Below are 17308 nucleotides of genomic sequence, written 5' to 3'. Positions count from 1 at the left end.
GAAAAGTTGATTCCAGAAAGAACAGAGGAGGCTTCACCTCCCACTTGTACGCCCTTGGAGCACTGTATTCTAGGTGACCTGACTTGCTCTCTTATTATTAATAGACACTGTTTTGAGACTCCACATACACAATTCTCCTTGACTTCAGCTAAGTGCCATGCAAATGAAGATCTGCATTTAGGGCTGTTCGAGAAGAAAAGTTATTATTTTTCTTGTGTGTATTGCCTGTTCCAAAGTTCTTTTTCAGTGTTGCAATGATTTCTAGTGAAATTAGTTCCTGTGAATGATCTCAGAACACCTTTACAGTGCTGCAGATACAGATGTTGCTCATATTATTTACTTACACTATTGTCATGCAGACTCACTTTAACAGCTTTTCATCATTTTGTGCTGACATAAATCTGCTCAGTAGTAATTACCTGAGATTGTTCTACATTTCAGGGAAATTTTTTGAATCATTTACATTACAAAAACCCATGTAAATTGCTTGGAGAGTAGGTGCTAAAGGGATTATAACTCAGCAGGATCTTACACAGTGTTATTTTTTGAGACAGAAGATCATTAGTTTACCCGACAGAGAATACTTATACTAAGCAATCCTTGATGTTAATTTGACCAAAGTTATCAGATACATAGTTTCAGAGTTCAGGCCTTAAAAATATTTTAGTAAATGTCACTGCTAAAGGGGAAAAAGGTGTAAGAAGTAAATCTGAAAACCAAACCCTAGTCTTCTTATGCCTCAAATTGGAGGCTATTCCCAATTTCTCTTCTGAAATGTTGCTAAATGGTTTTGCAGTGATCTAAAGTAGTTCACTGCTGTCAGTCAAGTCATAAGGAATACCGTTTCATCTGGAAAACATTATCCTTCTTTAGGACTTAAATAGATTTAGATTTATCCTCCTCTCTCCTGTCCTATATCTCATCTTTTATTGCTGGGCAGGATAAATGCAAAGTGGGTTGTATGTGTCACCAGAAAGTAACAGTAGGCTCCTACTCTACTTTGTACAGGTATAAATTACCCTTTTAATGCAGAATTGATGAAACTGAAAGTCTTCTCAACAATCACCAGGGACAGCCTTCCTTCCTACAAGAAGTGCTCTAATTATTTTTTCACACACGCGCACGCGCGCGCGCACTCAATTTAAACCAAACACTAGTGACAATCTCACATTAGTGGTGAAATTCCTGACTTGCTGAAGTAATTGTAAAAATTCCCATACGCTTACCTGAAAAATTTCATGCAGTGTGGGTATTTCCCTTTCCCTGCTCACTCCCATCATGCTTCTTAAGAATAGGTGGGTATAAAGCCCTCAGTTTCTTGCTGATTTGATGGTCCTTGTTAACTGGGGAAACAGCTTCCAGCACGTGGGGGTGGTACATGTTCTGTATCTTACATTCATTGGATATCCCTATGACTTAAAGGTGAGTAGGAATTTAGTGCCACAACATTTTTCATTAGTGAAGTAAAATGATTGTATCTTCCCTGCGTATCACCCTTCACTGACTTCTCTGAATGTTTCTTGTTGCAGACAGTTTTGTAATGTTGACAACGCTGGACGTCACTGTGATACAGTTCCTGAATTTACATGATGACATTATAATAATAGCAATGCTGTTCTTTATGGTTCATATAAATTAGCATTTTATTTGCTTTCACGACTAACGCTGCAAATTGAACAGCTGTTTTCACTGAGCTGTTTTGATTAAGCTGTCCATGATGTTGCCTAGCTATTTTTCCGAACGGGTAACACTTCGTTAAGCATGCAGTATCAGTGAATGCTTCAGATCATTCCTGAGCATTACCTCAGAGTTAGGTAAATTGAAATCCCATCTGCTTTGAGGTTGTCAAATCACCCTGCTTTGGTGATTAGAATTTGGTTGTCAGAAATTTTTCTAATCTTTAGTACCCTAGGAAATCTTGAGTTTGCTACAGATTCTGCCATCTGTTCACTCACTTGTTAAGATAATGAAGCTTTAAATGATACTTGTCCTAGTAAAAATCTTTTAGGCAACCTATTGTTAGCCTCTCTTCATTCCAAAAACTGACAAGTTTAATTTGGGTGTCTTTAGATCTTTTATGAAGTTTATGTACTATGACCAAAATTTCCTTCCCACACTGATTTCTCACATTATTTCCTCTCTGTTTTGAAGATCTCTGGAATATTAGTTGGAAAGCCTAGATAAGTTTTATCTCTTCCTGTTTTCCTGTGCAAAAGCTGTTTCTCTTTTTTTTTTTTTAAAGAGCCATACTGGATTCTACAGCTGTATTCTCATCTGGGCATATTATAGCTTGTTGGTTTTTTTTTCAGAAACATGTATGATAATTAATAGGGGAAGCTGTAATTATTTTCACTGCCCACAATTACTTCTTTTCATCTTTAAATATGGGTATCATTCTAGCTGCCTTGGACAGCTGAACCTGATAAGTGTATTCCAACATTTCCACTTTTAACTCCATTTCTGGCAGTGCTTCATCTCTTATTTGCAAAAAAGGACTCCAGAATGCACGCACATCTGGGCATTAAGTCTGGAAATGCTCTGCTCAGGCACAAAAAAGTCATGATTTTAAAAACTATGTCCCTAAGTCACTGTCCAGTTTTCAGAAGTAGTTACCACTCATCAGCCACTTCTGAAATCCTTTCAGAAAATCAGGTGATTTATTTAAAGGTATAAAGAGGAATCTGGAAGTTCAGCTTTTGATCTTCAGTTTTTAAACGTTGTTTCTTACTACCCAGAAAGTTGGCTAATTGTCAGCTAGTCAAGGAGATATAACCCATGGGTGATGTCATGATAGATCATGACAGCAGGAAAAGCAAGAAATTGTTTTGATTGCAAGGGTAGAGATGGAGTATTATGCCTGGCTTTAGAGAGCTTGCAGAGCCGTTTGCCCATTTCACTGAGAACCAAAGGGCTAAGAAGCTCTGGATAACATAGCCGTATGGAGTGGAGGCAACAGGAGAGGCAGGAGGAAGAGTAGGAAGAAAGGAAGACCACAGTAAGGCATCACAAGCAGAGGAGCAACCAGACTGTAAAGTGGCAGTGAATTTAAGGGGAAACTGAATAGTCAATGGAAATGCTATGGAGGAAAACTAAAACTGGATTTTGCAAAGAAGGAAATGGAGAGAAAATGAACAGAGATAGGGGGGTCCAGCAGACTGTAAGAGACAAAAAAGTAGGTAAGATACGTGCATGGTGTAGAGGAAGTGTGCAGAGCAATGAACAAAGTGCTCTGGATACACTGTTGACTGTTTCCACTGTCAGTCCAGGTTAACTGAATTAACTGAGTTAAACATAACTTTTAAACGCTTGGTTTTACACTTCATTTTGACTTCATCTGTGAATTGGAAATGCTAATGAAATTTCAAAAGCAATAGGTGTAAGATTCCCATTCCTTGGATTTTAGGCACCCATTGTTAAAAGAGAACTGAGGAAGTGGGAAGCTGGGAGGGAGCAGGATATCCCTCAGAGAGTGAGTCATTCCACCCAAACCCAAAGAGGTGCATAGAAAGCCATCTTAGACATTAGATAAAGCTGGAGGTATCAATTCCATCTCATGTTTCCAGTTTCTGTGGAATTTTAATAGGATTTCAGTATTTCACCATCATAGACTCATTTGAAAATCTCAGTATGTTTCAGTTTCATGTTAGTCTTTTTTAAAGTCTCTAATAGATTTAAAAGCACAGTCTTCATGATTATCCATAGAATTTGTGTCTGAAATCCTATGACTTATTTCTCCTTTTGTTCTTTTTTAACATGGGCTACCTTTTGATGTGGAGGCACTGGAACTGTTTTGCTGTTGAGTAACAACTTTTCTCTTGCAGCACCAGCTGTAAAACATGAACACCTTGTTGGATCACACTCCAGAAATCTGAAATGGGAATCCTGCCAAAGCTCAGGGTTTCCTTTTTGTTTTGACTGTCGCACTGCTCTTGCTTCTGTTAGTATCACATTCCTACCACTTGTGCTTTTCAGACACCTACAGCCAAACTCATTCCCAGTAACTCCACTGAACTCAACCGAGCTGCAACAGAAGTGAATTTGTCTCAGTATGTCTGTAAATTAACCAGTCATTTAAGCTTGTGAGTGACATTGATAAGCAATAACAGCACAGGAGTGGTGAAAGGAAGATATCTCCTAGTTAGTTTTGGACAGTTGACACTAACTCTGTTGTCAGATAAGTCTTACTGACTGTGGGAAAAGCCAAGTGGGAAAAGTCACACTCGCTGCCTGCTAACCGTAGGAGGAAAGCAGATCTGGAATGCAGAGGAAATCTTGACATTATCTATTCCCCCAACCCCTACCAGCCAGGCAATCAAAATAACTAGCTGAATATCAGCTGTCTCTGCTCCTGGCCCAAACAAAGGTGCTTTCTTGACAAAGTTTTTGCTCGCAAGAGAGGAGGCAAAGAGGAGTTGTCTAACATGAGTGTGGGAGAGTGTTTCCTGCCAAAAAACAGGAGCTGCTTTTCTGTAATATCTGAAAGGATAATGATGAAATAAGCCAAGTGCTCTAGACAGGTGGCTCTGTGGTTTCCAAAGGACAGTGATGCATACTCAACAGCCCCACAGCCCTACACAACAGAACTCCAGAACTTCATCATTCCACCTGGCCTCTGTTGACATTGTCCAGGATAGTTTGCCACAAACTTTGGTAAGAGGATCAAACCCAAGAGAACAAAACCACTAGAAAGGAATTCTGTGTGCCCATCCAAATTGTTGTCTAAGAATAAAGTGTAGCCATTGCAAGTGAATGCTTGAAGATTAAAGGTATTTCCTCCCCAGTGACCATAAGACACAGGGTCTCTCAAGACCTAAGGAAGCACAATATACAATATTTACATTAGTATTCCATATACATATCACAGCAAGTTAGAGGCATTCTCACATATTTCTGTATACACTCAGTTACTTGTGTATGTGTAGCTTGGATACCTATGTGTAGTCTGGACACCATCCCTATATGGTTGTTGTTACACTTAAAACATTCCAAGGCTATGTGGCCACAAAAGATGAGCACATCGACAAAAGTCATAAATGAAAAGGTGTACTTTAAATTAAGTTACTGAATATTTTGAATTCTCCAATACATCATCCAGCCATTGAGCGTACAGCATCAGTACTATCTGTCTGATAAATAGGTGAAAATTTGTAAGACGAGAAGTTTTAGCTTAACTTCGGAAACTCATCTTACATTTTTGTAATCAAACTAGAGTCCAGAGAGCTGTAAATTGAATATTTCAACAATGTGTTGGTGAACAGACAAGAAAAGATAGACTGTGAAAAGCAGGACTACCTTTATGTGCTATACGTTTATAAAACAAACAGATGTCAACACCAGCAATCTGCTAGCAATGCCAGAGTACCTCTGCCCTTGTGCCCACTTTGCCTACTGAAGGACCCTGGAAATCCAAACTAGTGGCTTCTCTCAATGGAGGCCTGGCATGGATAGTAAGGCCACTACGGCTGGGAAAGGCTGTAGGAAAGACCAGTCAGTTGTGGGATGTTGCCATTCACAGAATCACAGAATCACAGAATCACAGGTTGGAAGGGACCTCAGGGATCATCTAGTCCAACCTTTCTAGGAAGAGCACAGTCGAGACAAGATGGCCCAGCACCCTGTCCAGACGACTCTTGAAAGTGTCCAATGTGGCCGAGGCAACCACTTCCCTGGGGAGATTATTCCAATGGGTGACTGTCCTCAGTGTGAAAAATTTCCCTCTGGTGTCCAATCGGAATCTCCCCAAGAGCAATTTGTGTCCATTCCCCCTTGTCCTCTCCATGTGACTCCTTGTAAAAAGGGAGTCTCCATCTTCTTTGTAGCTACACTTTAAGGTACTGGTACAGGGTGATGAGATCCCCTCTAAGCCTCCTTTTCTCAAGGCTGAACAAACCCTGTTCTCCCAGCCTGTCCTCTTATGGCAGGCTTCCCAGTCCTTTGATCATCTTGGTGGCCCTTCCCTGAACCCCTTCCAGCCTGTCCACATCCTTTTTGTAGAGCGGGGACCAGAACTGTACCCAGTACTGCAGGTGTGGCCTGACAAGCACTGAGTAGAGTGGGATGATGACTTCTTTCTCTCTGCTGGCGATGCCCTTTTTGATGCAACCCAGCATCCTGTTGGCCTTCTCGGCTGCAGCAGCACACTGTTCACTCATGTTGAGCTTTCTGTCCACCAGGACCCCCAGGTCCCTTTCCACAGAGCTGCTCTCCAGCCAGGTGGATCCCAGTCTGTGCTGCACTCCTGGATTATGTTTTCCCAGGTGCGTGTCCTTACACTTCTCCATGTTGAACTTCATAAGGTTCTTGCTGGCCTACTCTTCAAGCCTATCCAGACCTTCCTGCAGAGATTTTCCTTTCCATATTCCCTCTTCACTGCTTTGGGAAGCAGTCACAGTAGAAACAGTTCTCTGAGTCTCTCCATCCAATTTTTGCACCCCAGATCCTTCTGTCTTTGGCAGGAGTGGACTACCAACACGCTGGGCCTTAGCCACTCGTTCTCTGATTTTTCTATACTAGGAAGCATTGACCTGTGACCTGCTGTTGGCTAAGACAACGCTAACAGCTCAAGTAAGTGCCCTGCATGCATGAACAGAAGCTCTCTGCACAACCGCAGTGCTAACATAAACTCCTGCTGGAGCAGCCGGTAGGGTGGGGACTGTAACCTGGACACCAATCAGCATCAAAATAAGCTCTTGAGAAATTATTTGAATAATGAATTAGAAACAAATGTAAATGTTAGAACAGCCACCTTTTTGTATGAAGAACATCGATGGTAATATAAGGCTGTAAGGTTTGTGAGGGAAGGACTCTCCTTCTGCCTGTACGGTGCTCAAAAGGACACTACTCGGGGCCTGAGGCCCATTGTCACTACCTGAGGACAAACAATTAAAAAATAATAAATGACTTAATTAGCAATCCAAGTAAGTTGTAGTTTTAAGACTTTGATAAAAGAACTACATATATTTTATGAAATATAACGTTCCCGAGCGTCCCATTTCCTCAGCTACTTAGAGGGGTTGTTTGATTCTAAAATGCTGTGAAAAGTGGAAGCGGTTGTTTTTTTCCTTTACAGATGTAAATAATTTTCTATACAGCTATAAATGCATCATTAAGAGACTAATCCTACCCTCACCAAGTTGCCAGTGAGCGCAATCGGTGCAGAATTAGGTTCTACAAAGGAGGAATTCTTAATATTCTACAGGATAAACCTGCAAGAGTCTATGCTAGGATCAGTTTACTTCTCAGAATTAAGGCCATTTTAAAAGAAATTGATAGTTATGGACTTGAAAACAATTCAACCAATCTAATAACTTCTGTGAGATTTACAGATGTGCATTTTCCTGACTTTTAAAAGCAAGCTTTTCTCACTAGCAAGTGTTATCTTAGTGTCAATTACATATCATATGTAATCATGTATTGCAATAAAAACTGAATTAAAGTCAGGAGAACTAGAAACATAGAGTCACAGAATCATTAAGGTTGAAAAAGACCTCTAGGATTATCACGTCCAACTTTCAAATACTTACACCCTTGTCAAGCTAAGAATTCCAGAAAATGGCAGTTACTACTAAGCAATATAAAATGACAATTGTAACTGTTTGAGTAACTAAAAAATATTACCAGTTGTAGTTCATGGAATAAATGAATTTTTAATCAACTTTGCATAGAAGTAAATTCTGCATTTCCTTTTACATTCCCATGTAGGAGTCATCCAAACCAAATTTCAACCATTGCACATGTCACAGTCTCTCCTTCCTACTCAGAAAATTACAGCTAATACTAAAAGCTGTGTGGCAATCAGGCAGACCTATGCCTTGTACAGTGTGCTGAGCAATTTCTTGACTATTTAATCATATTGCTTAATTTTAAACCATCATTGAATCGGTGCTTAAGTCAACTCTGATGTAAATCCATTAGTTTTCACAAGAATTATACCAGACAAAAATTTGTCCTTTTGCTTTAAAACAAATTGTCCTGACATACATGCTAGCCTTATATAACAGAGTATTTGAGAACCAAGAAAAATTCCAGGGTAGGTATGTACCTAATATAAAAAAAAATTCAAATAAAAGCCTAAAACCTTCTCAGACCCCATGTCAAAAGCCAACTTCACCAAGGCTGGAATAGCAATTTCAGATCCACTTAACAATATCCATATATAAAGCAACTTTTTGGCCATCTGTTTCCTTGAACTTGCCTTTCTTATTGCTCTGCCTTCACAAAGACAGAGAGCCAAAATCACAACTGACAAATGCCATTATAGGCAATGGAATTATACATGGGACGGCTTTGGCATGTCTTCTGCCTTCGGACACAGCTCCAGCCTCCTCCTATGGCTGCACTTCATATGTGGCTTGATAGCATGGTGGAAGTTACTGATTTTTTTGCCTTGTGCTGAGCGCTCAATAACCTCTGTGTGCATTTCTGTCGTAGCAACTTGCTGGCCTGGATGGAATCTAATACAGAGAACAGGAAGGGCAGGGACTGGATGGTTTTCAGTTGAAAAGCTTGCTAAAGCAACTCCTGTTTCTTAGGAAGGTGCCCCTGTAGTTGACATTAACACTGCATGGCTCTTTGTCCTCCTCTAGTGGTGCTGTTATATTTAGGGAGAGGCTTGTGCAGTGATTACTTCCTTTAAGTTAACGTGGCTATTACTTAAGTGCAAGGTGTTGAGGCTCATGCCTAGAGATCCCGCATTCAGTCCTAACACGAGCACCAGTAAAGGGCTTCATCACTGGTGCTCGTGGAAGTGGAAACTGGTGTTGCTGACCATAGCCAGTCACAGTTACACAGTCTTTTTGTGCCATGGCCATCTCCTCTGTGTAAAGGTTGCAACACAGCAGGTTGTGTAATAGCATGGAACAGTGGCATGGTCTGACTACTATCCCACAAAGGGTCCTATGTTGCAAAAGGTCAGAAGCTGGATTTGATAGCTTTATTGCCCCAAATAACTTACAATCAGCATATGTTCCAGCCAGAAGCATTCATCTGTGTTTGCCTGTCCGACTTGCAACAAAGAAACAGCACAGAATCTATCTTGTGTCCTGAGCCTTTCAGAGAGGAGCTACCTGTCACTCTGACACAGCACAAAAACTCGCAAGCTACTCCTTAAGAACTGATCCTAAATAGTTAAACAGCAAAACCTGAACCTAGAGAATTGTTACATGAGGGAAATGTTTTCTAAGGGAGAACACTAAAATTGCTGGAACTGCTACCTGGTAGAAATGCTTTCTGTGAAAACAAAAGGCTCCTACTATATAGCTCACTCTTCCAGGTGTGTGTGTCTCTCTCAGAGCTGTAATGCTTAGTTAGCATTATAAAACACTAAAGACTTATTTTGCTGCTTGCATACTTTAAAATGCCTAACGTTCAAACTTCTTAAATTATACCTTGCCCAGAAAATAAAATACAAGGACATAGCTTGCACTGTGGCTATTAGAGAGGTCTGAGGAAAACGTCTGATTGAAACAGAAAACGGGTATACTAGATTTTTTTAATTATTCAGTGAAAAATTTCCAGGATTTGTTACTCTTGGAATGAACATTAAATGCCAAAACACTCCCTCTGCCATGACTCTTGGCTGTTTAAAGAAAGTTGGTTGCTCAGATGCAGTGGAGCTGAGTATGGCTGTTTGTCCACAACTTTTGTCAGACATTTGTTCAGTCATAGAATGAAATACTTGAGAATACTATGGCTCCATGTCTGACCTTAGTTGCTGGAAACCAACACCCCCTAATTCCAACAGAAGCAAAACTTCAGAGCAGTTTGTCAGTTTGCATTAGATTGCCATTTACAGCAAGGTTTCTGTCATGTCTCAAGAGTAGTTACAAACCCAAGCTCATCTATCAGCTGTTTAGTGTTCAGCTCTCTTCAGGAGTCCAAGCTGTAAACAAAAAATGAGTTAGGAAAAATTTTTATAATACCTTCATTCTGAAACCACCTATATTTTGTACAATTATTGACTAGATATCATTTCTATCATTTACCAGCTCTAGTCTTCTCAATATTTTTCTTTCTTATTAAAAACATAGACCGAAAATCAAAGTTACAGAGAAAACTATGGAGCAGGGAAATGGTGGATGATATTTAGCTTGACATGGAGTATTAGTATGTGTATCAAGTGTCTTTATGCATTACTGCTTCATTGTTTCAGAGGTTTCTTATATAAAATTCAGAGTATTCCCTAATAGATCAAGCTTTTGTTGATAATTCATACACTAAAACAGTAAACATATATGTTTTTAATCTCCAGCTGGGTTGGTTTTTTTTTAGAAACAGCAATATCCTGAGATATATATATATAGCAAGGGTTCTCATTTTCCTCTTGCTTTTGAGAGCTGAGGATCACAGTTTGCCCTCAGCTGCTCCAATACGTCAGTAGGAGCTCAGTAGCAAAGATTTGCCTTTTCAGAAAAACAAAGAAGGGGTTTGTTCCATCATTGCCGATTATGAAAGGAACATATAGGCAGGAAGAGACAATCTCACCGCCTAATTTTAGGAGCCAAACCGGCACCACACAGAAATTAGAACAGAAGCCAAATGAAAGGACCCTCTGATGCACTGACTGCGGGAGAAGCACCAAGTCTACCTGCTTCTTATTGAACAGTATAGAGCTTAACTAGTTAACAGGCCAAGACCACTAAACAGCTGGGTTTATTCACTAGTTTACTTTCACTATACTACTGCTGAGGAAAACAGCCTGTTCATTTTTCAGTCCAAAGTAAGCATCTCCACTTCATGTTGGAAACATGTCAAAGCGACCCCACCCTGCTTTCTAGTAAATGGACAGGATCATTGGATGACAATGTTTGATTTTTCCCAGTTATTTAAGGTCAGGTCCTCATCTTGGGTAAACTCTTGTAGCTGGTGTAATCACAGCCTAAGACATGAGTACTACCTAGGTCTTGGGAAGGACTGCAGAATGTCTAATCCAGCTGCTTGTTCTCTCCTGCAGAGGACGGGACAAGAGTGCTCATGGCCACAGCCTCAGCTCCACCTCCAGCACACTTGCCAGGCATCCATTGCAAGTGCAAGGCTGAAAGAGATCACCTTCTCCATCTCCTCATGAGCAAAAGGAAAATCCCAGAACAGGTTATGGTTCTGTGAGCCACATCCATTTCCCTGTTCACAGTGCGATTAACCTGTAACTCCTGCATGAGCATAAAATGTTATATGACCAAGGAAACACAAAAATATATAATCAGTGGGAACTACTGTACATGGGTTTGTTCTTGTGATGAATCAAGCACCTGCAGTTTCTAACAAGAGCTAGGCAGAGTTGCAGTTCCCTCTCAGTTCCAAGAATCAGGCCCTTTGTTGGCAGTTGTTCATTTATAGCTGCTATATAGCACAGTTCTGGTTTCTTACACTATGGAGACCTCTCCGTGATGTCAATTAGCATTATGCCTGGATAAATATTGCAGGATCAGGCTATTCATTAAAGCCTTGGGACCACAACTGCCTCTATTTGAACTTTGTAATAAATCAGTCAAGGACACACAATTATCCACGGAGTACTTCTGAAGTGGCTACGGTCACATGAGGATTTTATCGTATTACTGCAGTGCACCATCTTCCTTGCCAGCCCATTGCTGTTCTGCTACAGACTACATTACCATGCATCAGCAAATACACGAGCACGCTGCTATATTTAGTGTTTCATATGCAACGCTAAAATAGAGGATGTGTCAGCTTTTAATCTGACTTGAAATTTTTGTCAGCAAAGTAAAAGCTCATTTTCCCTACCCATGATGAAGTGTGCTCTGCGTTAGTCAGCTTGAGCTATGTGGCGATAACTTTAAAATACATTAGGCAGCTAGAATGCTCAAGCTGAATAGAATGACTTTTACTAAAAGATATACTAGGATGCTGTAAGGATGCATAGTGTGAGTCAGCCAGGTTTTAACAGTGACTGCCACAGGCTATCTAAACACCCAGCAGCAATCTGATGGCAAGAGGAGCAGCTAACCAAGGTGTCCTCCGTGGTACCACAGCAGACAGTTAGGATCTTCTGGTTTACAAGTCCAGAATAGAGATAGGTGGCACAGATTGGGTTTGGTGTTATGTACCTGGCAATACGAGAAGAAAACTTGACGATAACTAGAACAGAGTGGTCTATTGCATGGTGATGGGACTCGGGCAGTCCTGTTAATGACATCATCTATTAATGACAGCAGGAATGTGGTTTAATGGTTGGAACTACAGTTATCACCAGGATAGCCATGTTCATTGGAACAGGCTGCTCAGAGAGGTGGTGGAGTCACCATCCTTGGAGGTGTTTAAAAAACGTGTAGATGTGGCACTTCAGGGCATGGTTTAGGAGGCAGGGTGGTGTTGCATTGATGGTTGGACTTGGTGGTCTTAGAGGTCTTTTCCAACCTTAATGATTCTATGATTCATTCTCAAAGAAAGCAGGGTTCGGTGCATGAAGCTGGCATTTTCACAGATCTTGGCAAAGCCACAAAATAGGGTATTTTTTACATATTCATAAAACTTGCTTATTCATGCCATCACATACAGGGTGTGCAAGTGTGAATCGTCTTCCTGTCTACTGCTTCTACAGAAATCCAACAGACAACTTGCTAACCTACAGACCAAGGGTAAGCCTGTCTACATGAAAACCAGCTTTTCCACTCCAAAGTGCTTATTCTCTCTTGCCACTGTCCCTTGTGCTTTTACTAACTACATTTTAAAGGGTGTGGGTGACACCACATTGGCAACCTAGGTCTAATTGCATTTTCTTAGTAGTGTGCAATTATATAAATACATAAATTTCCAAGTCTTTCTGGAACCCCATTTCAGGCCAACTCAGGACTGTCCATCGCAGCCCCCCAATGCTGCAGCAGGGCTGTTCTATAGCTCTGTCGTAGCCCTGCCTGGCCATGGGACCCAACCTGAAGATTGACATCCCATCCCATCTTTGGCCCATCCCTGTCCCCAGGGCACTGCCTGGCCATCCTGGTGCCGTGTCTGACCCTGCTCCCATGTCTGTCCCTGGTCCTCAGGGAGCCACTGGCTCATGCTGCACCCTGCTGCTGCTAAAGAAAACAGAAAGCAGAATAAATTCATGCCTCTGTAGTCACATCTCACTATTATTTAATACTTTTTCCTAATGCACAGGTTTTTTAATGGTCAGAACATCATTATTTCCAGTGCATGCACTGTTAAATGTACCAGTGTTACTACATCTGGAAATAGCAGTACTAGGCCTAGCACAGCAACACTGCCAGCAATACTGATACTTCAAAGGAGGTTCCCCAGGGTGGCTGAGTGGTCTGTGCAGCTGCAGCTTTTCTTAGGACATATTTCAGTTACCTGCTTAACATACTGTGAGGCACCCACGGCAAATCCAGGGCATGGAAGCCCCAAAATATTGCATTTATTTGAAAAAAAAAATTGTAAAATAAAATGCAAGCAAGAGAAAGAACAGTAGTCTGAAGGGCACAGGTTTTTTTTCTTCTCACACACAAATATGGTTTATGTGGAGAACAACTAGAAGCCAAGGACAGCCCAGCCCTGGGGAAAGGGCTGCAGGAGCCCACACCATGGCTGCAGCAGCTCGGAGCTGCCCTGTGTGTCCCCAGCTCCTGCTGGGAGTGGGTTAGAGGGGTCATCTCCATCCGAACCAGTTGATGCTGTGTGGTGGGGAGGGCAGGGTGCTGCCCTGCTATGACCCACCAGTGCTCCGGGAAATGACTCTTTTGGGCCTTGAGAGCTCCAGTTTGAGAGAGATTTTCCCAAGAAAAAGACTGGAAGAAAAAATGACAAAAGGTAATGAGATAGAATAAGAAATGAAAATGTAAGAGGAAAGTTGTTCAGAAAATGAGCTTCAGCAGAAGAGTGCTGGGTTCTGTATGTGGACGATACGGGCAGGATGGGTGTTCTTCTCATGTTAGAAATTACAAAACAGAAAAAAATTTCTTATCCAGAAAGCAGAGGACATATCAGAAATGTTTAGGAACTGCAAATCTGGAAGGAATCCTGTCCCTCAGTCCAAGACATAGATTTGGCCATTTTTTAAATTTAAATCAGGCTTTCTCTCTTTTTTTTTTTTTTTAATGCTTTAACATAACAAATTTTGAAGTGAAAAGTTTGAAAGCCAAATAGAAATTAAAACTTCTGACTTTGAAAACTGTTAGATCATTGCATATCGAGACATGCATGTCTATTTTAAAGAAATTATTTGAAATAGAAATTAATGGATGCTAACCTTTTCCTGTAAAATGGTTCGAAGAAATGGGAGTTTTCTGCCAGAAGCATTTTAATGATAAATTTATTACTAGCTTTATCATATGCTAGATTTCCATGATTAAAGTTCCACCTCAGTGACCGAACTGTGTCAGAAAATGACCTGTCATTCTTCTTTCATGTCTGTAGTTATCAAATTTTCAACCATCATGTTCTACTGTAAAGATGGGTGCTAAACTTCATCTCTTTTGCTGACAAAATTAATGTTATCATAAAAATAAAACAGTTCAAAATTAATCATAATAAAAAATGGGAACACTGCTAAAATAATCGGTTTTATTTAAAATTTATGTGCCGTTGACATGTTTTCCTTTTCTTTACAAAGCAAGGCTTCAGTGTCACAGAGAGGTTTTGACCCAACCAATGAAAACAATAAAAACAATTGCTAAATCAATCTCAAAATTGATGGGATTTGTTTAGCTTTGAAAGGCGCAGGCGTATGTTTCATTGGCAAATACCATCATGGAATAAATACACATACAACGCATAAAGCAGAAAAAGTTAATGTGCACAGAACTTGAATGAAAATACTTATATTTACAGTATGCTTAACTGCCTTTGTGTTCTGTTGTCCCAATGTTAAGTACATGAGGGCAAAATAGCCGACGGAAACATGAGTCTTCTAGGCCAGGGTTGCTGGCATTTGGCTAAGTCAGCACATTTGCCAGCAGAGCCATTGAATCAGTGACATTGGCTGCAAAAGGCTTCATTCATCTGTTTCTAACAGAGTTAAGGTGGCCCTTGGAAAGAACTGAGGATGCAATTTAGAGCAGAGACAGATGATACTCTGAGCAGGAAGAAATCACTGAGTTTGCAAACTGGCTTAAACTAGTCCTTCAGGCAAAAAAAAAAAATGCTAAGTCATCTAGGGACAGAGGGATAATTACAACAACAATGTCCAATTGCTTTCATTTTAATTGACACGCACTGCATACATATCGACTAATGAAACAGAAAAAGCAGTCAGAAATAGGTGACTCCAGAGATCAGTTGTTTTATGACTGAACTATTTCTAGCTGGCAAAGGCTTTTGTGGGAATGAGGATTCACTTAGACTTTGGGGAAATTTCTTTTTGCAGAACTGTGGGGCTGTTATTAAATTCCAGTAACCCCTATTCTGGGAAGCTGCTTCTTTTCTCTGTATTTCTTAATTGTGCTTCATTACAATTTAATAAGGACATTTACCCTCAGTTAAGCAAATCATCCAAGCAGTTACTCCCTGTTGCAATGAATTGGTTTTGTCAAATGTGGGTTTAATTGCATATTAAGTATCTTGCTGAATCAGGGTCTCTGTGTGTATATCTGTCTATCCAAACCTATCCTTAGCTCCTGGGATGCTAATGTATGTGGGGTCCAGGGTATCTATTCCTTTAACTTCGTTTACGCTCTGATCTTGATGCCTCCCTCACAGAACATGTACCTAAATAACCTCCCTAGAATAGTCAAACTCACTAATACTGTTAATATTAACAACCGCATTAACCAGCTGGTGAGCTCATGCTAAGGAATGATGTGGACACCGTGACTCTCTGACTCTGCCGCTGGGGACAACGCTTGGGGGGGTGTTACATTTTTTGGAAAATGTGCCTGTGTAATGAGCTTCTTCACCAGACTTGGCTGCTGTGCAAGTGCTAAGCCAGAAAATGCACTCAGGTACACCTCACCTCCACTCACCCTATGCCCCCCCGGTGCCACGGCAAGCCCTTTAGTCCCACTCTGACACCAATAACAAATACTTGGTTTTATCCCTGTTATTTCAGAACTCACTTTGCAAGGTGTTAAGTCACAAGTTGCTGAATTATCAGTTTTCCTAAGAACCACGTAAATCCTACACCACTACGTGAACAATGTGAACATGGACATAATGAACAACAGCATGGAAGTGACTGTAGTGACTGCACAGAATAGCTAATTGAGAATAGCAGAGATTCCCATGGGTCCTCCATCAATACATGCATGTCTACAGAAGCCACCAAGAACCTTTCAAGAAGTAATGCAGTGTCTTACCTGCTTTTTCCTTACACAGCTTCTGAAACAGCACCTGTAAGAAATAAATTAATTTTTGTTTAATAATTATACATTTTTTTCCTTCAAATAAGTTCCACATTTCAGGATGACAATATATGTCATTCTTAAACATCATCACCACCTTACACAGGGCATAAAATCCAGAGCTCATAAATAAAAATCATGGGGAATGTCTAGTTTTGCTTCCTAAGGACAACCTGGTGTCCATTCCCAAACCAGGTTCACCTGTCTTGCACAGAGTGAGCTTAGGAACAGTCTCTGGCACAAGCAGGGCACATGCTCCAAAGATACATGAGGTCCAGCACACTGGAACCTGCTTGAAAGTGTCTCACGATGCTGGTGGGGCTTGGGAAGGCAGCACGCAGGCTGCTGGCGAGGCATGTGCAGGCAGCTGTACCGACAGGTGGGGAACAGAGGACCCTGTGGCTGTAGCAGCCCGGAGCGGCAGAGTGATGGTGCTTATTCATCTGTGACCAGGAGAGGGTCCCTCTGTCTGAGGGATGTGGCCAAACTGACCTGCTGTGTTGTGTTCTTCATAGTTTTCATCTCTCTGCTTCGGGTCTGCTACCCTAACTGAAAGTGGTACCATTAATGTAATACTTGGATGCAACTCTTGGTCCATTACTTTTCTCTTTAATAGCTTTCAGTGCCCAAATCAGGAGATTGTTGCCAGTGATTAAATGCATATCACCCATTCTCCTTTTATATGATAGATCCGTCAACTCTCCCAGCAGTGCAGCCTGTAAATGAAACTGGCATAATGGGTGAAACTCCACCTATTTTTTTTTAAACAGAAGGCTGAACTGATTCTTCCAGATACCAGTGAACTCACAGGTGTGAAGTGCCCAGTCTGCAGCCAGCTGAGAAGGCAGCCGCTCCTGTACCTTGCAAGTGACACACTCTCTATTCTTCTTGTCTGCTTGTCCCCATATGGCCAACCATCTGTACCTTTCTGTCAGATGCACCAAGTGCTCCGTTATCTCTTCAATCAATATTACCTCTGCAGCCTTGACAGGAATCTGTCTATAAAAACATGT

General features: G+C 41.0%; 1 protein-coding gene across 7 annotated transcripts in view; it reads right to left on the bottom strand.

Annotated features, from left to right (window-relative positions):
* STARD13 (StAR related lipid transfer domain containing 13) overlaps positions 1 to 17308 on the bottom strand; it is a 308987-nt gene that overhangs the window by 158380 nt on the left and 133299 nt on the right. For all 7 annotated transcript variants that reach the window (XM_064441029.1, XM_064441031.1, XM_064441027.1 and 4 more), the window contains one exon: positions 16251 to 16284. In XM_064441029.1, the coding sequence (XP_064297099.1) occupies positions 16251 to 16284 (34 nt within the window). The remainder of the gene's footprint in view (positions 1 to 16250; positions 16285 to 17308) is intronic.

This window comes from Phalacrocorax carbo, chromosome 1, assembly GCF_963921805.1.
Source record: "Phalacrocorax carbo chromosome 1, bPhaCar2.1, whole genome shotgun sequence".
In the NCBI taxonomy this organism is placed as follows: Eukaryota; Metazoa; Chordata; class Aves; order Suliformes; family Phalacrocoracidae; genus Phalacrocorax; species Phalacrocorax carbo.
This window is presented reverse-complemented; position numbering and strand designations above follow the sequence as displayed.